Genomic DNA, 22,811 nt, shown 5'->3' on the forward strand with positions numbered 1-22,811 from the left:
GTAAAATGCTTTCAAACAGCATTGCATGCTGTGGAGAAATCCTTCAGAAAGGAAGACTCACTCAGTGTGGTACACTTTTTTGTCATCTTAAGACATTGCCAGTCACCCCAGGCTTGAACAACCACCAATGTGATCAGTTAGCAGCTGATTGAGTCAAAACCCTCTATCAGCAAAAAGATTTCTTTTTTGGCAATGCAGTGTGTCATGTTGAATCCTAGTTCTCTGCCAGGGATCCAACCCATGCACCCTGCTTTGGAAATGCAGAGTCTTAACTACTGGGCTGCCAGGGAAGTCCCAGCGAAAAGATTATGCCTTTCTGAAGGCTCATATGATGGTAAGCATTTTTTAAATTAAGGTATGCACATATATTTTAGACATGAGGCTGCTGCACTCTTAGACAACAATGTAGTGTAGCATAACTTATATGCACCAAGAACCCCCAAAATTCATGTGATTCACTTTGTTATGGGATCCACTTTATTGTGGTAGTCTGGAACTGAGTGCACAGTGTCTACAAGGTATGCCTTTAATTCACACAATGAAGCTGATTCTTCTTAAGTGTTTAGAATATGTCTATAGAACGGTCATAACCTGTATAATACTGATTATATGTGGAATCTAAAAAATTGTACAAATAAACTTATTTGCAAAGGAAAAATAGTCACAGATGTAGAAAACCAACATGATTACCAAGGGGGGAAGGTGTGTGTGGGATAGAATTGGGAGATTGGGACTCACATATATACACTACCTTATATAAAATGGATAATTTATGAAAACCTACTGAATAGCACAGGGAATGCTACTCAGTGTTCTGTGGTTACCTAAATGGGAAGGGACTCTAAGAGTGTGTGTGTGTGTGTGTGTGTGTGTGTGTGTATATATGTATATATATATGTCTAACTGATTCACTTTGCTGTACAGCAGAAACATAACATTGTAAAATAACTACATTCTAAAAGACAAAAGACATTAATAAAAGACAAAATGGATGTAACTTTCACTTCAGAAAAATTAAACTTTAGAAAATCCCATGGGCTCAGTTAGTATAAAATTTAATATTACTATTCGGATTGAACTCACTAGAATCTGATAAATGTCAGGTTCTTTAATTCTTAAAATTCTAAGCTATGCTTTTCATTTTGAGTGGTCTAAGGCAGGGGTCTCCAACTTCTGGGCTATGAACCAGTACCTCCTGTCAGATCAGCGGCAGTGTTAGTTTAGAAATACAGTGCACAGTACATGTAATGTGCTTGAATCATCCTGAAATCATCACCCTACCCCTGGTCCGTGGAAAAATTGTCTTCCATGAAATCAGTCCCTGGTGTCAAAAGGGTTGGGGACCGCTGTTCTAAGGAATATATTTTCCAGTACCAATCCTACTTTAAAATTGAGACTCTCCAGCACTACTGTGGAAAAAAGAGAAACTGTACAAACTGATATGACCATTCCTGTGAGGATGTTTTGATGGTTTTCCTCCACAGTTAAGTGTTTTTCTCTAAAACTTTTTAGAGAAAAAGTTTTTAACTTCATTATTTTTTAATTCCTTGTTTTCTTGTTAGGTTTATGAACCAGTGCATCAGTTTTGTATGTGTATGACTTTAAGAGCCTATTGGATTCAAACAATAAAAGTTTATTGTCTTTCATCCTTGTCCTCAGTGTGTAACTGACTTCACATGTAAAACTTTCTCAGAAGTTACTTATATGTCTCATACAGATAACTAGCCCTCCATTTTAGGAAAGCTTGTGTCATTCAAAGCTACAGATGAGGGTTTCTCTGTATTGGAACTGTTAGCATGTTGGGCTGAGTTATTCTTTGTGGTGAGGCAGTCGTGTGATTACAGGATGTTATCAATACTGTGTCTCTGCTCACAGATTGCAGAGCACCCCTTCCCCACAATTGTAAAACCAGAAACTATCCCTAATTGCCAAATGTTATGACCTGGGGAATAAAATTTTTCCAGCTGACAACTACTGCTGTTAGATAACAGAAATGAAAAGTGAATTTTTTCATTATATATTTAACTTTTAATTTTGAAAGGAATAAAATTGACCCATTTCAGTGTGTGATATGTTTTCTTCTTTTGGACATTATCAGATCCAGGCACTAAATAGTTAGCAGGTAGTCAAAAACTGAAGAAAGAAGCAGGGTGGCTTTGTAGCACAGAAGATTTAAATACTAAAGCCCTGGGGAAATGAACTTTTAAATTGCTCTTCAGTGCTTAGGGTGTGATAGTACTCAGATCTGCAGTGTTGGAACATCTCAGGGTAATCCTTGGCCATCCAATGATTAAGTGAGCAGTGCGTTTTTGTTTGCACACATTGCGAAAGATAACTTGGAGGGCTCACAGCTTTGTTCTGTGTACAAATAGATTAGGTTTCTTTGGAATTAATATTGTTTGGAAGCTTTAAGTGGCCAGAATGTGCAGATTGTTCTCGGTTGTCCAGCGACCCAGCCAGGTTGCTTAAGAGACTTAGAAAGAAAGGTCTTTGATCTGCTGATGAATTGATAAGCTCCTAGGTTTTGTTGTTGTTATTTGTTTTTTATAACTCCAATGCTTCTGTTTATAGCAGAAACTTTTCCAGTTGTAAGCCATTCTTGGGGCTCTTGGTATATATCTTACACATTCCTTATTCCCCAAAACAGTTGCAGCCACAAGAAAGAAGGCTACCATGGGGAATGTAGAGAAGTGGGATTTCAAAGTGTTTAGTGTATTGGTGCTCTGTGTTAATTGTCAGCATTGCATAAGTTGTGTAAGTGAAAAAAGTGGTTTAAGAAGGGGAAAATATTACTCAGTTACAAGTAGAAAACAGTAATTCTTGCTTTTGACCAACTTGATACATTCTACTCTTTAAATCTTTAAATTGGAAGATTCTCATTCTACTTTTGAACTTCTCCTTTGATTCAGTCTTAAAATTTTTAAGTATAAAATTCTGTTAAAAATCTGAATTTCATGACTCTCGCCTCAGACTAAATTTTGGCCTAAAATGACTCATGGAATTTTGGATAATTCCTTCTCTGAATCCTTCTTCTTTAGGCTTACCGTTGTGTTTTTTTCAGGTTGTAAGTGACCAACTCTGTTGAGACTGAGTAATAACCAAGAGTTTTTATTGCCAGCATAAGATGTCCTGAAGTTATATGTAACTTAGATGTAGAGATCTTTGTTAATGTTTTGTTTTTTGATCTTTGTTTTATTTCTTCTTCCAGTTTTTCTGTAATAATAGTTTGGGAAACAGTGCCCAGATTCTTCTCTCAGAGGAGACAGCTCAGTAGTGGCGGCTTGGCAAGACCAGTTTAGTCCCCACCAAAGTCACTGCCCTGGCTCTGGCAAGCCAAGCTCAGCTTGCCCCAAGAGGACTATAAGCTTTCTGGTCCTGGGTGTCTTTATTGAAGTGGGGCTTATTGATGAGTCAGCCAAACAGAGAGATTCTGAAGGCTATCTTTGAGAGAGGGGAGCTGAGCAAAGGAGTGAGGGTCTAAGGTGCCTAGGAAAGATGTTAATTTCTGGGGTAGGATGATTGCTCCCCTGACAGGTCGGGCAGTCTTTGAGGGAGATTGAAGCATTGAGAGAGCTATTCAAGAGGGTAAAGTGGGAGAGCTAGTAGGGAGGAAACTGCTTAACAACAGGGTGTTGTCATTGTGGCTTAAAGGTGGTGATTATTCTGAAATGTAGACATCCCTTGTAGTGCTTCCCTGGTGGCTCAGCTGTAAAGAACTCGCCTGCCAATGCAGGAGACACAGATTCGATCCCTGGGTTGGGAGATCCTCTGAAGAAGGACGGCAGCCCACTCCAGTATTGTTGCCTGGGAAATCCCGTGGACAGAAGAGCCTGGAGGGCTCCAGTCCATGGGGTCACAAAAGAGTCAGACACAGTTTAGTGACTGAGCACGAGCATGAGACATTCCCTAGGGTCCTATAATCTCAACAGATCACAGAGTAGTGAAACATGGAATAAGAGAAAGAACCAGAAAGAAAATCATGAAAAGAATTGGAAAGTTGAGAGGAGACTTAGAAAACACCAAAACAATCAAAGGAATATAGAGTAGGTTAAAAGAAAAGGAAACTGTTGCTTTAAACCTGTTATAATAACCTTATGAAATAGAATGAGAGCTAAAAAGCAAGCTAAATAGAAAGTATAAATCTAGAAGTGAAGATAATAAAAGATAATTTTTAAATAAACAGGGCTGTGAATATAAAAATTTAAAAAACCATGACAACATTCTATATTTTTTTCTTCCAGCGTTTGTCACAATTGTAATTAAATAATTGTTAGGATAAGTGTTTAATTAATGTGTATCTTCTTCCTGGCTTGTGAGCTTCATCCTCACAACAACTGTGTTTTTCTTGTCTACTGCAGCGTTTTCAAGGCCTACCAATGTGCTAGCAACACAGGTATACAGCAGATTCCTTTTGAGTTAAAAAAGTGTAAAAAAGGTTAATTTGCCTTAGAAGTTTTGTTATGTGAAATTAGAATTTTGGATAAGGGACTAAGGAAAAACAAAGAGGCTTTTAAAAAGAGGATAAACTGAAGTAGGCTTGGAAATAATACAAAAACAATTAGCAAATGTCTCAGCAGTAAGAAATTCTTGATAATGTTGAGTTTGCTGAGTTTTATTATGAAACACCAGTAATATGACAAAAGCAAACGTGGGAGAAAACATGACAGGGAACCCAACTCTGCCATCTCCATCCCTTGCCCTCACCAGGAGAGAGCTCCTGGGACTGAGGTCCTCTTGGGCGGCCTTCTGGCTTTTCTCCTGCTTGCAGTTGGTGCTCCCGCAGGCTCCCCTTTTTTGTAGAGCTGAAATTCATGTAACAGATTTAACCTTTTAAAGTGAACAGTTCACTGGCATATAGTGCGATCCTAATGTTGTACAACTGTCACCATTATCTAATTTCAAAACATTTCGTCCCCCTAGAATAAAACCTGTAACTCTTGAGTACTGATTTCTATTCCCCCTCCCCACGTCCCCTCCAGCAGACACCAGTCTGCTTTCTCTTTATGGATTGTCTCTGGTTCCTTTTTTAAACTGGATCTATTTGAAAGAGATATGCTTTGGCCAAAAAGAAATTACTTGACTTTAAAGGTCTAGGTCCTACTGGGACTCAAAAGTTGTGTGCTGCGTGCTAAGTCACTTCAGTCTTGTCCAACTCTTTGCAGCCCTATGTACTGTAGCCCACCAGGCTCCTCTGTCCATGGTATTCTCCAGGCAAGAGTACTGGAGTGGGCTGCCATGCCTTCCTCCAGGGGATCTACCTGACCCAGAGATCAAACCCAGGTCTGTTATATCTCCTTTTATGGTAGGCACATTCTTTACACTAGCGCCACCATGGGAACTCAAAATTAGATCTCTTTTAAACATAAATTTATTTATTTTAATAGCATTTTCAAAACTTGATAAATGTAAATGGTACTTATATGTGTATTTTATTTAAAACTTCATAATTAACTTCTCATTCTTTAGCTTTCTATCCTAAAACTATATAAAAAATACTAATTATATTGATCTAATGATCAGATATTTATATGTAATTTGCACGTGTAGCGTTTGAGTCTCTTTACATTAAAACAGGGCTTCAACCACTGACCTTCTGGAGTGGGCAGTTCTTTGTTGTGTGGGCTGTCCTGTGTGCTGTGGGATGTTTTGGAGGCATCTTGACTTAGGTGCCAGGAGCATTCCTCCACCCTTTGAAGCTGTGACAACTAGAAATGTTTTCAGACATTGCAGAATATCCCCTCAGGGGCAAACTCATACCTGGTTGACAACTGCTACGTTAGAAGCATGCCTCTTGAGGATTTGATTTTCTCTGTCAATAGAAAGACTGTTAATACATTATTTGTTAGAAATAATCCTCAAAGAATGATAGAGAATTGCTAAATCACCCAAGAAGCCTAGTCATTCATTGATTTTTATAACTGTTCCAAAAACTGCTTTAAAATTTTTTAGTTTTTAGTTTTGATTTTTGGCTGTATTCCCTTGCTGATTATGTAAGGATCATTTCTTGGTTAGCTGTGTTATGCTAAAGGAATTCCACTTGATTGCCTAATAGGAAGTAATTTCATGGAAAAAGTAAATACAACCATATGAGTTTTTCAGAAATACTTGAAGTAAAGGAGAAAAGGAAAGATATAAGCATCTGAATGCAGAGTTCCAGAGAATAGCAAGGAGAGATAAGAAAGCCTTCCTCAGTGATCAATGCAAAGAAATAGAGGAAAACAACAGAATAGGAAAAACAAGAGATCTCTTCAAGAAAATTAGAAATTCCAAGGGAACATTTCATGCAAAGATGGGCTCGATAAAGGACGGAAATGGTATGGACCTAACAGAAGCAGAAGATATTAAGAAGAGGTGGCAAGAATACAGGGAAGAACTGTACAAAAAAGATCTTCATGACCAAGATAGTCACGATAATGTGATCATTGACCTAGAGCCAGACATCTTGGAATGTGAAGTCAAGTGGGCCTTAGAAAACATCACTACGAACAAAGCTAGTGGAGGTGATGGAATTCCAGTTGAGCTATTTCAAATCTTGAAAGATGATGCTGTGAAAGTGCTGCACTCAATATGCCAGCAAATTTGGAAAACTCAGCAGTGGCCACAGGACTGGAAAAGGTCAGTCTTCATTCCAATCCCAAAGAAAGGCAATACCAAAGAATGCTCAAACTACCGCACAATTGCACTCATCTTCCACGCTAGTAAAGTCATGCTCAAAATTCTCCAAGCCAGGCTTCAGCAATATGTGAACCGTGAACTCCCAGATGTTTAAGCAGGTTTTAGAAAAGGCAGAGGCACCAGAGATCAAATAGCCAACATCCGCTGGATCATGGAGAAAGCAAGAGAGTTCCAGAAAACCATCTACTTCTGCTTCATTGACTATGCCAAAGCCTTTGACTGTGTGGATCACAATAAACTGTGGAACATGCTGAAAGAGATGGGAATCCCAGACCACCTGACCTGCCTCTTGAGAAACCTGTATGCAGGTCAGGAAGCAACAGTCAGACCTGTACATGGAACAACAGACTGGTTCCAAATAGGAAAAGGAGTGCGTCAAGGTTGTATATTGTCACCTTGCTTATTTAACTTCTATGCAGAGTACATCATGAGGAATGCTGGGCTGGAAGAAGCGCAAGCTAGAATCAAGATTGCTGGGAGAAATATCAATAACCTCAGATATGCAGATGACACTACCCTTATGGCAGAAAGTGAAGAGGAACTAAAAAGCCTCTTGATGAAAGTGAAAGAGGAAAGTGAAAAGGTTGGCTTGAAGCTCAACATTCAGAAAACAAAGATCATGGCATCTGGTCCCATCACTTCATGGGAAATAGATGGAAAAACAGTGGAAACAGTGTCAGACTTTATTTTTTGGGGCTCCAAAATCACTGCAGATGCTGATTGCAGCTAGGAAATTAAAAGACGCTTACTCCTTGGAAGGAAAGTTATGACCAACCTAGACAGTATATTACAAAGCAGAGAAATTACTTTGCCAACAAAGGTCCGTCTAGTCAAGGCCATGGTTTTTCCCGTGGTCATGTATGGATGTGAGAGTTGGACTGTGAAGAAAGCTGATCGCCAAAGAATTGATGCTTTTGAACTGTGGTGCTGGAGAAGACTCTTGAGAGTCCCTTGGATTGCAAGGAGATCCAACCAGTCCATTCTAAAGGAGATCAGTCCTCGGTGTTCATTGGAAGGACTGATGCTAAAGCTGAAACTGCAATACTTTGGCCACCTCATGCGACGAGTTGACTCACTGGAAAAGACTCTGATGCTGGGAAAGGTTGGGGGCGGGAGGAGAAGGGGACGACAGAGAATGAGATGGCTGGATGGCATCACCGATTCTGTGGACGTGAGTTTGAGTGAACTCCGGGAGTTGGTGATGGACAGGGAGGCCTGGCGTGCTGTGATTCATGGGGTTGCAGAGATTCGGACACGACTGAGCCACTGAACTGAACTGAACTTGTTTTAAAGTACAGTGAATAAAGTATTCAACAATAGAAGAAAAGGAGAATTTTTTAACACAAATTTTCCTACTTTGATGTCAGAAGAATTTAAGACAACCATTTTCTATTACCACTGAACTTAACTGATAATAAATTCTTCCTTTCTGCCTCTACCCTAAAAGTTCTGTTTTCTCAGAGCGTAAAGTCTCTTTGACCACTAATTAAATCTCGTTATTTCTCAGTGATCAATGTTAAATGAATTATGTTTTATAAGAAATAATTTGATTTGATTTAAAATTTATCTCAAAAATTTGTAGCCTACTTAAATATTATAGTTCTAATTATAAATTTCCTGTAAACTTGAAAATGACATCTTTTAAGGATTGTCGTGCTACAAGCCAGTTTTCTAACTAGTTTGTTTTAAGTAGTAGGGTTGAGAGGTGGCATCTCAATTGGCTTTTTCCTGGGCATAAATTATTTAATGAGACCGTGGGAAGAAAGAGAATCCAACAAAGTGAAGTTTTGGCTGCTTCTCTGCAATTAAAAATCAGTTTCAGTGAATTCTGTTTTCATCACATGGGTGAAGGAGATGAAGGTCATCCCTCTATAATTTTTTGTACCTAAAATTTTCCTTCGTATAGATGTTAAGTGTTATTAACATAATATTTTTTTTATAAGAATACTGTGCGTTAGCTGCTTCTCTCTCCTCTATGTGCTTCAAATGTATCTAATACATTCTTATCATTTTACTTATTTAGGGACTATGTTAGGAGTGAACTGGAGTCTGCCTATGAAGGACCAATGTATTTAGAACCTCTCTCCATGAATCGATTTACCACAGCCTTAATAGGTAAGTATTATAAGAGAATTGAAAGTGTAGGTAGGAACCAACCAAGTATTAATTACTATCTTATAAAATTAGTTCATACTTAATACAAAAAAGTTGGAAAACTTGGAGTTTTTCTTGATGACTCTTTCAAAACACAGTTATTGTTAAATGTAACATTTTCTTATTAATCTTTTTCTCTCTAAATAAGGTGTTTCTTATTTTACATGTTTATAATTATATATAGCCTGTAGTTACTTCTGTTTTTTAAGGATAATTTAAGTATTTGGGAAGGTTAGTTTTTAAGTAAGGCCTCTTGATGAAAGTGAAAGAGGAGAGTGAAAAGGTTGGCTTGAAGCGCAACATTCAGAAAACTAAGATCATGGCATCTGGTCCTCACTTCATGGGAAATAGATGGGAAAACAGTGGAAACAGTGTCAGACTTTATTTTTTTGGGCTCCAAAATCACTGCAGATGCTGATTGCAGCCATGAAATTAAAAGATGCTTACTTCTTGGTAGGAAAGTTATGACCAACCTAGATAGCATGTTAAAAAGCAGAGACATTACTTTGTCAACAAAGGTCCGTCTAGTCAAGGCTATGGTTTTTCCCGTGGTCATGTATGGATGTGAGAGTTGGACTGTGAAGAAAGCTGATCGCCGAAGAATTGATGCTTTTGAACTGTGGTGCTGGAGAAGACTCTTGAGAGTCCCTTGGACTGCAAGGAGATCCAACCAGTCCATTCTAGAGGAGATCAATCCTGGGTGTTCATTGGAAGGACTGATGCTAAAGCTGAAACTGCAATACTTTGGCCACCTCATGCGACGAGTTGACTCACTGGAAAAGAGTCTGATGCTGGGAAGGATTGGGGGCAGGAGGAGACGGGGACGACAGAGAATGAGATGGCTGGATGGCATCACCGACTCTGTGGACATGAGTTTGAGTAAACTCCGAGAGTTGGTGATGGACAGAGAGGCCTGACGTGCTGTGATTCATGGGGTCGCAAAGAGTCGGACACGACTGAGCGACTGAACTGAACTGAATAATTACTTTGTAAGATTAAAATGAAATATGTAATGTCTTAATATTGGTTCAGTTCAGTTCAGTCGCTCAGTCGTGTCTTTTTGCGACCCCATGAACTGCAGCACACCAGGCCTCCCTGTCCATCACCAACTCCCGGAGTCCACCCAAACCCACGTCCATCGAGTCGGTGATGCCATCCAACCATCTCATCCTCTGTCGTCCCCTTCTCCTCCTGCCCTCAATCTTTCCCAGCATCAGGGTCTTTTCCAATGAGTTAGCTCTTCGCATGAGGTGGCCAAAGTATTGGAGTTTCAGCTTTAGCATCAGTCCTTCCAAGGACACCCAGGACTGATCTCCTTTAGAATGGAATGGTTGGATCTCCTTGCAGTCCAAGGGACTCTCAAGAGTCTTCTCCAACACCACAGTTCAAAAGCATCATTTCTTCGGCACTCAGCTTTCTTTATAGTTCAACTCTCACATCTATACATGACCATTGGAAAAACCATAGCCTTGACTAGACGGACCTTTGTTGGCAAAGTGATGTCTCTGCTTTTTAATATGCTGTCTAAGTTGGTCATAACTTTCCTTCCAAGGAGTAAGCGTCTTTTAATTTCATGGCTGTAATCACCATCTGCAGTGATTTTGGAGCCCAGAAAAATAAAGTCAGCCACTGTTTCCACTGTTTCTCCATCTATTTCCCATGAAGTGATGGGACCAGATGCCATGATCTTAGTTTTCTGAATGTTGAGCTTTAAGCCAACTTTTTCACTCTCCTCAAGAGACTCTTTAGTTCTTCTTCACTTTCTGCCATAAGGTTACTTAATATTGGTTACTGTTGTTGAAAGCCATTATCTTCTAGTCTACAATAAATTACCAGAAACATCAGGAACTTGAGATGTGATTGAAACATTCAGATAGCAGAATGTTTATAATGGATGGCTTAGGACCCCAGAACAACATAGATGCAGCCCAAAGTGAAGTATCAGATCTTACCATTCCAAAATTGCAAAAAGGAAGTGAGAGGAATCTTGTGTGTTTCTTAAACTCACCCATATAGAAGGTGTTAAGAGATTTAATGTTGGAATTTGTAGGAGAATTTCTTTGGATAGCTGTTTTCAGTGAAATACCTTCCCAGCCCTTCTCATGTAGAGAATTCAGTGGGGGACCATTTGGCTACTCACAGTTTTTGTGTGTGTGTGGCTTAGGAGGGATCCTGCAGACTGGTGTCTGACCTGGGTGTGCAAAATTAAAGCTGCACCATCCAAAACAAGCCACAAGTACCTTATGAGGCCTTGAAATGTGTCTAGTCCAAATCAAACTTAGTACAAAAAGGATGCAAAATGTTTTGTTCATTTTTTGGTATAGATTGAATGTCTCTATGATAATATTTAGGATCGTTGTTATTGTTCAGTCACTAAGTCGTGTCACACTCTTTTGCAACCCCATGGACTGTAGCCCACCAGGCTCCTCTGTCCATGGAATTCTCCAGGCAAGAATGCTGGAGTGGGTTGCCATTTCTTCTCCAGGGGATTTTCCCAACCCAAGGATTGAACCTGAGTCTCCTGCATTGAAGGTTGATTCTTTCCCACCGAGCCACCAGGGAAGCCCCTCATATTTGTGATGCATTAGGTTAAATAAGATAATTGTTAATCAATTTTACCTTTTTTTTTAACTTCATAAAATGATGCTACCAGAATACTAAAACATTGCATATATGGCTCATATTATAATTCTAATCTGATATAAAGGCCACTGCAGCAGCAGCAGCAGTGGGCTGGCTACTGTTGAGTTTCTGACTGTGGAGTGAAAATGTCTTGTGAGGTTCTCCTGTATCATCTAATCTCTGTAGGCAAAGAATGTTAGTTTCCTGTGGACTAGATAAGGGTCCCAAGAGTCAACGGAATTTTCTTAGGTCCTTCCAAGAGGGCCTTTAAAAAGATGAGAAGACTCCAACAGGCATTGTACTTCCAGATTCCCGGGAGCTGAGGAAAGATCCAAAAGCAGCCAAAGAAGGGTATATAACAAGCATGAAAAGTCATGCAGATAAGAGATCCATGATACTGGGAACAATCAGGAAAACACTTAAAAATGCCCAGGAGAAAGGAGATCCATTTTAAATATCTCAACTGCAGAGAGCACCAGTACCATATCATTGTAAGAAAATAGTCCAGTAAGAGTTTTCTACTTCTCTCCCTCTCCTTGCCTCCCTGCTTCAACTGTGGGTAAGTCAGTCAGGAAGAATGCAACTGTGCTAGCAGAGAAAGAGGGAGAAGCTTGCCATAAGCTCTCTACTCCCTCTCACAATTGCTGGTTTTCTGTGACCCCAAAGGAGGTCTCTTGCCCACAGTAGTAGATGTAATGGTCATCTGAATTAAATTCACCGTTCTTTTTAGTTCAGCTATTCCTAAAATATTGATAGTCACTGTTGACATTGCCTGCTTGACGAAGCCTGATTTACCTTGATTCATGGACCAAATAGTCCAGGTTCCTGTACAGTATTCTTTACAGCATTGGACTTGACTTTCACAACCAGACACATTCACAGCTTAGCATCATTTCTGCTTTGGCCCAGCCTCTTCATCCTTTCTGGAGCTATTTCTCTGCTCTTCTGCAGTAGCATATTGGACACTTACCAACCTAAGGTACTCATCTTCCAGTTGTATCTTTTTGCCTTTTCATACTGTTCATGGGGTTATTGAGGCAAGAATACCGAAGTGGTTTGCCATTCCCTTCTCCAGTAGACCATGTTTTGTCAGAGCTTTCCACCATGACTCTTTTTCTTGGGTGGCCCTGCATGGTGGGCTCATAGCTTCATTGAGTTACATAGGTCTGGTCCCATCATTTCATGGCAAATAGAAAGGGAAAAAGTGGAAGCAGTGGTAGATTTCATTTTCTTGGGTTCCAAAATTACTGCGGTTGGTGACTTCCACCATGAAATTAAGATACTTTCTTCTTGGAAAAAAAGCTGTGACAAACCTAGATAGCCTATTAAAAAACAGAGACATCACTTTGCCGACAAAGGTCTGTCTAGTCAAAGCTATGGTTTTTCCAGTAGTCATGTATGGATGTGAGAGTTGGATCATAAAGAAGGCTGAGCGCCAAAGAATTGATGCTTTTGAACTGTGATGCTGGAGAAGACTTGAGAGTCGCTTGGACAGCAAAGAGATCAAAGCAATCCTGAAGGAAATTAATCCTGAATATTCACTGGAAGGACTGAAGCTGAAGCTCCAATACTTTGGCCACATGATGTGAAGAGCAGACTCACTGGAAAAGACCCTGATGCTGGGAAGGATTGAGGACAGGAGGAGAAGGGGGCGACAGAGGATGAGATGGTTGGGTGGCATCATCAATACAACGGACATGAGTTTGAAGAAATTCTAGGAGATAGTAAAGCTCAGGGAACCCAGGCGTGCTGCAGTCCATGGGGTCACAAAGAGTCAGACACAGTGAGAAACTGAACAGCAATAGTAGGAACCTCAGCTGGAGTAAAGGAAAACCTTCAACTTTAAATCAGAACTTTGTTTGAGTCAACTGAGATTAGATCAGATTGTGGAAACTGTACTGGTTTAGAAAAGTTATGGGCCTTGCCTTATGGGGGCAGGAGAACACTTAGTTTCAAAGAGTGGCTTTTTAAGAGAGTAGAACACAAAAATAATGTTGCTTTATGGCCATATCCCATGGCTGTATTCGGTAGTGGTAACATCCAAATATTACCACATATTCAATAGTGGTAATATTTTCATCCAAGTATGAAAATATTTGCCTCATTCAAAAACTCAAAGTGTTTTCTTTCATTCCGTGATGGATATGATTTAGTGTTCAGTTCAATTCAGTCGCTTAGTCGTGTCCGACTCTTTGCGACCCCATGAACCACAGCACGCCAGGCCTCCCTGTCCATCACCAACTCCTGGAGGTCACTCAAACTCATGTCCATCGAGTCAGTGATGCCATCCAGCCATCTCATCCTCTGTCGTCCCCTTCTCCTCCTACCCTCAGTCCCTCCTAGCATCAGACTCTTTTCCAGTGAGTCAACTCGTCACATGAGGTGGCCAAATTATTGGAGTTTCAGCTTTAGCATAAGTCCTTCCAATGAACACCTCCTAAATTTTTCCCATCGGTACTTATGATAGTGTGTTCACCCAGCCAAGATTCAATTAACTGGAAATCCATAAATTATTAAGTAGCATTTTTTTCTTTAGACTTTGATTTTAAAGTAGCTTTCTACTCCTTTTCTTCCATTTCATTAGTAAACTTTTAATGAAAAATTAAGTAATATGAGTATCCCATTCTTAGGGTTATGGACTTCTTGGAGATAGTTCTTAAGGAATCATGAAATCCAGAGTACATTGTGATTTTGTTTTATTCAGAATTGTCAGTTGGAATAGGTATATCAAGTTGAACAACTTCCTATTCTTCTGGAGCTATCGGAAAGATTTCCACTAACAGTACTACTCCTTTCTTCTTTCACCTAAGTAAGAGAAGTGGTCTTCCCTTCAAGAGAATCGTAGCATATGAGTCATACTCTTCTGTGAAAGAGGATAATTGAAGTCTCAAACTTCAGAGCTGAGAACTGAATGTGCTGGCCTAGACTTACGGGAACTTTCAGAGCTTAGAGGAAGTTTGCATCATGCGGAACAAGGAACTTTAAATATCATAGCTATGAGTACAGTGAAAGTAAGACATGCCAAAATGAAAATTCCTAAATATTCCTAGTATTAAAGCACTTTCTCTTAAGTATTTTTTCAGAGTTTCAGCTAAATTTTTAATGAAAGAAATATACTTACTTTTAAAAGTCAAGAAATAAACACAATTTAAAAAAATTATTGGGGATGATACCACAGTATTATGATGAAAATCTACTCTTTCCTGTACCACTCCTCTCCTGTCAGGCATCATTCTCCAGAGGCTTCTCTCCTTTCAACTTACCATAATTTCTTCCCTGCTGTTTTCTCTTTTGTCCCTTTCTGGAAATCCTTTTAATTGGATAAGCTTTCTTCCACATTGAACCCCTAACTTTCTTACTGTTCTATTTTCCTTTTTCTCTGTCTCTCTCTTTGTTTTTTGTTTTACTTTCTGAGATTTCCCAACTTTTTTTTGTTATATATTTAATATTCTGGGATTTGTTTTCTTTCGATTGTGACAGCCTTTTTAATTTCTTAGATATATTATTTACTTTGAAGCTTTCTTTTATTCCTTGCATTCTTTCCATTTTCTCTGAGATTCTTTTTGTCTTTGTTTTGGTCTTTGCCTTACATGGGACAGCAGTAGTTCTTAAGCCTGAATTAGAATCACCTGGTTATTAAATGTCCTTCTGTTGTCATTTGTATTAAAGTAAATTATTAAGTTGCCAGTTGTAATCTCTTTAAGGCATACCAACTGGTGTTTTTCAGAGTTGATGTTCGGGTGCGACTGACCCTTACTGGGGGGACCCCCTAAGTGTGCATATTGGTAGTCTTTTCACTGGACTTGGGTCAGTTTCCTGAAGAAGAATCTATCTCCTGTAGCGGGGACTGGTGCCAGGGACAAGAGCTGAACGGCAGTAAATGTGGCTGCAGTGTTTGGAGACCTAGGGAGCTGTCATCTTTGTGGGTGCAGACTTTTAATCTCCTGTTTTCATTTGGGCAACGCACCTCACTTCTGCCCTTGGTGTGCACAGTGTCCAGGAGCCTGTTTCAGCCTTTCCAAAGAGCAAACTTCAGTCTTCCCGGGGTGGGGAAAGACTAGTGGCCTAATCATTGTTTTCTATCCCCTAAAATTTTGTTAACTTACTAAGTGACCTCTCTTCTCAGTTTTCTTCATTGTTATGAGTTTTTCTCTTTTTTCATACCTTTATGAATGTTTTTTGTGATTTGAGTATCGGTTCTTTAAAGACTAAAATTAATACTTTGTGGGAGAAAATACCACATATGTTGTATTCAGCATAGTAGATTGTTAAGAAATTTTCAGCTTTGTTTAAAAATGGTTGCCAATTTTTTATTCTTCTAACAATAATTTGAATAGAACGCAAATTAAAATATAAAAATGTTGATTTGAAATCAACATGTTCCAAAAAAATGTTTTTTTAATGGAATAAAGGATTAATAAGGACTTCACTGGTGGTCCAGTGGTTAAGATTCTGTTCTTCCAGTGCAGGGGGTGTGGGTTCAGTCCCTGCTCGGGGAAGTACCACATGCTGTGCAATGTGGCCCCCTCCCCCCAAAAAAAAGCATGAATCAGATGGTAAAAAAGATATATTTTGTTTTGCTTTTCATTGGCAAGAAGGAAGAGAATTTGACTAATTCTTAATTTGGAAGATAACGTGTTCGAGAAATTCTGAGAGGAGTAATGAGAGACTTGTCCAGTCAATGAAATGGAATAGTGTGTACTGTCATTAGAGAAGATCACTGAAAAAAGAAAATAGCAGATGCCAACGCAGACACAAATACACTGATGATTCTGCAGTATACCAAAATGGCATTTCAAATTAATGAGAAAAGAATTGGTTGATTCCAGTAGCTAGTTTTGAGACAGCTAAGTGCCCATCTGAAAAAACAAACTTAGAGCTTTGCTTTTTATCTTATTGTTAAACAATTTCCAAATATGTTAATTTTTTATTAAAGAAAAAAAGAAAATATAGGTGGTTACCTGTATAACCTTGAGTAGGGGGAGCCATCTAATTAACCATGGCAACAAAAGTAGAAACCATTAAAAAGGTGGATAGATTTGACTCTTTATAATAAAAACTTCTATATTATAAGAGAAAAAAGTTACTAAAACATTCCAATGTCAGATAGGGAAAATACAATTATATGATAAAGGAGGTTAGTATCTTGTTCAAACAATAGAAGTCTACATATTGTAGTAGAATAGGCAAAGAATGTGACCAAGCATTTTGTCAAAAATTGCAAGTGCTTTTATATACTTACTGGTATTGTTCAGTGCTACTGGTGATGGACAAAAGACAAATTTAAAAAAAAAAGGAAATATTTCTATCCTTCCTTTTCTTAAATTATTTTCACTGTTGGCAGATAGGTGGTAAAAGGGGCACCCTGTACACTGGGTGTTTTGTTTCTGTAGAGCAGTTGACATGTGTGTCAAAAGCTTTAAAAAATGTGTGTTAGAAGCTTTAAAAATTACTCTGACTCAGTAATCCCGCTTACAGGAATTTAGTTTAGAAAACATTAGGAAATGTCCTCCAAGTAGTTTATACAAGGATGTCATAAATGCACAAGCTTATTCATAACAAAGCATTTTATAATTGTAAAATATTTGAAGGTAGTCAAGTGCTAATATTATCATATGTGTTCAGTTTTTTTAACTAAAAAAAGCCCATATATATTTACATACACACACACACGTATATATTTATTAGTTTGGTATATGCATAATATGTTTTAAATGAAAAAAGATGATTTTATATACATTATAATATTTATGTAAAACATTTGTGTATAATCACATGCATAGAATAAACTGAAAAGGTAATAAATAATATGGATAGCTCTTTTTGAGCACTGCCTAGATTTCAGATAAAATACTATAACTTTGCATGCAATGTTTTATGTTATAAACCGAAGACCTTAACAGTGCTAACTTGGGTGACAGGATTGTAGGAGATGGATTGTTTTTTTCCTTTTTACTTCTCTGTACTTCCTAACTTTCTATAATCATGCACAGTCCTCTGTAAGAATTTGTTGTTTAAACTTTTTGAGTTTTAATTTTGCATTATTGAGCCATACAAGAAGGCTTGCATGGTAGATTGAAAACCTCAGAATAAGTCTTGTCACAGCATGATTTTAGACAAGTTATTGTATCTCTTGGGTTTTATACTTTCACCTCTAGACTAGAACAGTTAAATATTGAGGACCTTTGTAAAAGGAGCTATTATATTTAGTAGTAACTGAATTATTGTAATATTGAATTAGAAATTTAAAAGAATTTCCATGTTATATATGCCATCTGGAATGTGATAAAGACCAGTGGATATTTGTGCTGCTTTTCTCAGATCAGTCTTAGGGAATTGGTGCTCAAAATTCACAGGACGTGTGAACATTTAATTACGGTCAAGTGAAGTTAAAATTTGATTAAAACTATTATCTAAGAGATCCTAATTAGACTCCTTCAAAAGCTGTGTCATCATCATTATCGACAGTGTTTTTATTTTGTGGATACCAAGTCTCAATGCCTTCTATCCCCCTCGTTTTAGGTCAGCTGGTGGTGTGTACATTATGCTCCTGTGTAATGAAAACGAAGCAGATTTGGCTCTTTTCAGCTCACATGCTTCCTCTGCTAGCACGCCTCTGCCTTGTTCCTCTGGAGACAATTGTTATCATCAACAAATTTGCTATGATTTTTACTGGTTTGGAAGTTCTCTATTTTCTTGGGTCTAACCTTCTAGTACCTTATAATCTTGCCAAGTCTGCATACAGAGAGTTGGTTCAGGTAAGACTGTAGATAAAATTCTGTGTAAATATTAAGTATATTAAAGATTTAATTCACTTTTATTTCACAGTCATTGTTGTGATAACATTATGTTTGACACTTGGAAAATAGTAACTATTTTCAACATAATTAGGAGCATCTGAGATTCTTAAGTTCTGTTGAGAAGCAGTAAAGTGAAGTAAGTTCATCGGGATGCAGTCAGAGTTTTCACTCTGATGCTGCTGTTTACTAGCTGTGTAACCTAGGGTTAGCCACTTACGTTCCCTTATCTGAAAGTTAGAACTAATAATAACTGTTGTAGCTAACATATAGAGTAGCCATTAGGTTTGAATGAGTTCAGTGCCAGGCAGATGACGTTTGGTAGTAACTCCTATAACAAAGACAAGAGTGATATAGAATTGAATATGTAGAGGTCAGTTCCTTTTTTTTTCCTGATATAGTCCTGCTGTGACTAATGTATTTTCCTTATGTTTATCTGTTTAAACTGAGACGTTAAGTAGTTCTGGGCTGTGATATGACAGGTTTCATTTAGATGTGGTGCTTGGACTGATTTTGCAACATATGCTTCTGTCTCTCCTACTCTTTTCAGTCTTTGCTCTCAAACGGATTATTTCTAGTCACAAACTGTTGGTATTCAGGAAAGAAATAGTTCTATTTGATTTAATCAGTAGGTTTCAGTATATAGAAGAGCTCTTAAAATTGACATTGGTATGAAGAGAGAATTAAAATGAGTATTCTCTTCTGCCTCTTTACTTAAAGTACAGGAAGCTTTCAGACTGACAATTCTGATACTGCTAAGTGAGTCCTTTCCTTATTGTTGTGGCCCCAAGGGCAGATTTCCCAGGAAAATTCTGTAAGCTCTTGACCTTAGCCTGGTTCTCCTGATTTCTTCATCTTCCATTTTGATCAACTTGAGCAACTTTTCCTGAAAGTAAATCTTCCAAAGAAGATAAAATCATTTTCACAGTCTCATTAAAGAGGTTCTTCATGGGGAAGTTTTGTTGTATTCAGAATGAAGATGACACATTTATGTATTTTTTATTTGAATTCAATCTTGTGGTGCTGCCCTAGTTTGTGAAGAGCAGTAGATATTCAGTAAATATTGCTTGGATACTCACTGTTTATTTAATTACCCTAAGGACAAAGCCTCCGTTTTACAGTGTCATGTTTACCTTCTTGTTTGTCATAAGGTTCATGTATCACTAAGCGTCAGAGTTGGAAATAAAATACAGGTTATGAAATTCATGACCTAGAAAGAATAGATAGGCAAGAAATAGAAACTGTCAGATTTTTTGGTGGTCTTTTCCTTGAATGGAAAGGAGAGAAAGTACTGTGCCTCTCAGTAATCAGTTTGCTGCAAATAAATAATTTTGCAGCAAGCTAGACAGTTTGTTTTCATTCAGTATCTTCCAGAGGAGGAAAAATAGGGGTTACTCTTGATTCAGTTTTAGAGAAAACATTTGATTTACAGATGAAAAAGTCTAAATTTAGAATATTCTGCAAGTCAGTGTATTTTCATTTAAGGTCTTTATAGTTATTGAAACATTCTGGAGTCACACTGAGCCTTCTAGCAAGACTGTTGGCTGCTTAGGTTAGAGTTTGTAATCTACCTGGCAGAACTCTGTTGTGTTACCAGGATCTGGTCCCTGTCTTGGTAACTCCAGAAACTTGGTAACCATCTGTATGTACTCTTAGGCTGAATCAGGTTATGAGAATTCCTTCTAATCAATCTCATATGAGATTGTTTTATAAACTAGACAGCTAATTTATTAACTTATAGTAACTTAGTAAACTTTTTTTTTAGGTATACCTTTTTTCCTGGTGTTAGGCAAACCAGATCATTTGAGAAATGTTGCTTGATAAATACACAGTAGGAGCAAGGGGAATTACTTTGTCTGGGGGAAAAGACTTTATAAACTGTCTTTGCTGCAAGAGAGTAAACTTCTCCAGTGATTATTCTGTCTTCCGTCAAACTACTCATCCACGATATTCCTGAATGAACTCTGGAAGATTCTTGTCTATTTCCCTTCGTCCTAGCCCCTCAAGCAGTATTGCGTTTTTCACACTATGCTCTGTTCTGTGTTCCATCGCTTAATCGTATCTAGTTCTTTGCGTCTCATGAACTGTAGCCTGCCAGGCTCCTCTGTTCATGAAATCTTCTAAGCAGGAATACTGGACTGGGTTGCTGTTTCCTATTTCAGGGGATCTCCCCAACCCAGGAATGGAACCCAAGTCTCTGCTGTCTCCTGTATCGGCAGGCAGATTTTTTAGCACTGTGCCACCTGGAAGCCCATTGTTCACACTAGTTCTGATCATTTTGATTCAACCTAAGTTTGCCAAACCTCTTCAAACTGCCTGTGATGTAGTTTTCTTCCAAATATGACTTTATTTTGACAATAACCCTGAACTGTTAGGGCAGTTTGCTGTTGCCATTTGATGGTTGTGTGTCAATTCTAATAATAATGTAAAATTAGTAGATTAAAAAAAGACATGCTGTTTTCTAATTGTATGCAGACAGCTAACGTTGAAGGAATTTATCTTAATATGCAAGAAAAGAAAAGCTATTCAGTTTTTATGTACTGCAGGTTAAACACTTTTGTGTTTAAATGTGTTTATTGAAGTGATAAAAGATGTTTTCCTGTGTTATTTTCTTACTCAGGTAGTGGAGGTGTATGGCCTTCTAGCCTTGGGAATGTCCCTGTGGAATCAGCTGGTAGTCCCTGTATTGTTCATGGTTTTCTGGCTCGTCTTATTTGCTCTTCAGATTTACTCCTACTTCAGTACTCGAGATCAGCCTGCCTCACGAGAGAGACTTCTTTTCCTTTTCCTGACAAGGTAATTAATTAGAGCGTATGATCCTGTATATAGCCTTAGGAAGAGAAAACTTTGATCCAGGAATAGTAAGTTTTGCAAATTAACTTTTGTCAGTCTTTTTATAGTGCTTCATGTGTAATTAAAACGGGATTTTCACTCAGCAGATGCCTAGGTCTTGCAGTGCAAGGAAGTGATAATACAATAATGGTGGTTTATTTGGCCACACTGTGGACCATAGTACAGCAAATTATTTGGGGAAAGGGACTTTGCAAATTGTAAAAATGTTTTTTCAATTTCATGTTCAGTTCAGTTCAGTTGCTCAGTCGTGTCCGATTCTTTGCGACCCCATGGATCGCAGCATGCCAGGCCTCCCTGTCCATCACCAACTCCTGGAGTTCACCCAAACTCATGAGCATCGAGTCAGTGCTGCCATCCAGCCATCTCATCCTCTGTTGTCCCCTTCTCTTCCTGCCCCCAATCCCTCGCAGCATAAGGGTCTTTTCCAATGAGTCAATTCTTTGCATGAGGTGGCCAAAGTATTGGAGTTTCAGCTTTAGCATCAGTCCTTCCAATGAACACCCAGGACTGATCTCCTTTAGGATGGACTGGTTGGACCTCTTTGCAGTCCAAGGGACTCTCAAGAGTCTTCTCCAACACCATAGTTCAAAAGGATCAATTCTTTGGCGATCAGCTTTCTTCACAGTCCAACTCTCACATCCATACACGACCATGGTAAAAACCATAGCCTTGACTAGATGGACCTTTGTTGGCAAAGTAATATCTCTGCTTTTTAATATGCTGCTAGGTTGGTCATAACTTTCCTTCCAAGGAGTAAGCATCTTTTAATTTCATGGCTGCGATCACCATCCGCAGTGATTTTGGAGCCCAGAAAAATAAAGTCAGCCACTGTGTCCACTGTTTCCCCATCTATTTGCCATGAAGTGATGGGACCAGATGCCATGATCTTAGTTTTCTGAATGTTGAGCTTTAAGCCAACTTTTTCACTCTCCTCTTTCACTTTCATCAAGAGGCTCTTTAGTTCCTCTTCCCTTTCTGCCATAAGGGTGGTGTCATCTGCATATCTGAGGTTATTGGTATTTCTCCCAGCAATCTTGATTCCAGCTTGTGCTTCATCCAGCCCAGCGTTTCTCATGATGTACTCTGTATATAAGTTAAATAAGCAGGGTGACAGTATATAGCCTCGATGTACTCCTTTTCCTATTTGGAACCAATCTGTTGTTCCATGTCCAGTTCTAACTGTTGCTTCCTGGCCTGCATATAGGTTTCTCAAGAGGCAGGTCAGGTGGTCTGGTATTCCTATCTCTTTCAGAGTTTTCCACAGTTTTTTGTGATCCACACAGTCAAAGGCTTTGGCATAGTCAATAAAGCAGAAATAGATGTTTGATGGAAAAGAAATATGTTCTAAAAATAGCTGTTACTTTTATGATTTAATATGTAAATGGACATAGGAATACCAGACCACATTACCTGCCTCCTGAAAAACCTGTAGGAGGACAAGAAGCAACAGTTAGAACTGGACATGGAACAACGGACTGGTTCCAAATTGGGAAAGGAGTATGTCAAGGCTGTATATTGTCATTCTGCTTATTTAACTTATATGCAGAGTACATCATGCGAAATGCTGGGCTGGATAGCTCAAAGGCTGGAATCAAGATTGCTGGGAGGAATATCAACAACCTCAGATATGCAGATAATACCACTTTAATGTTGGAAAGTGAAGAGGAACTAAAGAACCTCTCGATGAAGGTGAAAGAATAGAGTGAAAGA

The 22,811-nt window shown here is 38.6% G+C and overlaps 1 protein-coding gene across 3 annotated transcripts in view; it reads left to right on the forward strand.

Moving 5' to 3' along the window:
* The window catches only part of RNF145 (ring finger protein 145), a 65,825-nt gene that overhangs the window by 24,087 nt on the left and 18,927 nt on the right, over positions 1-22,811 (forward strand). For all 3 annotated transcript variants that reach the window (XM_055430773.2, XM_055430772.2, XM_055430774.2), the window contains 3 exons: positions 8,699-8,790; positions 17,974-18,209; positions 20,869-21,044. In XM_055430773.2, coding sequence (XP_055286748.2) covers positions 8,699-8,790; positions 17,974-18,209; positions 20,869-21,044 — 504 coding nt within the window. The remainder of the gene's footprint in view (positions 1-8,698; positions 8,791-17,973; positions 18,210-20,868; positions 21,045-22,811) is intronic.

Source organism: Moschus berezovskii, chromosome 8 (genome assembly GCF_049115385.1).
Source record: "Moschus berezovskii isolate FMDL1 chromosome 8, NW_MosBer_1.0, whole genome shotgun sequence".
Classification (NCBI taxonomy): domain Eukaryota; kingdom Metazoa; phylum Chordata; class Mammalia; order Artiodactyla; family Moschidae; genus Moschus; species Moschus berezovskii.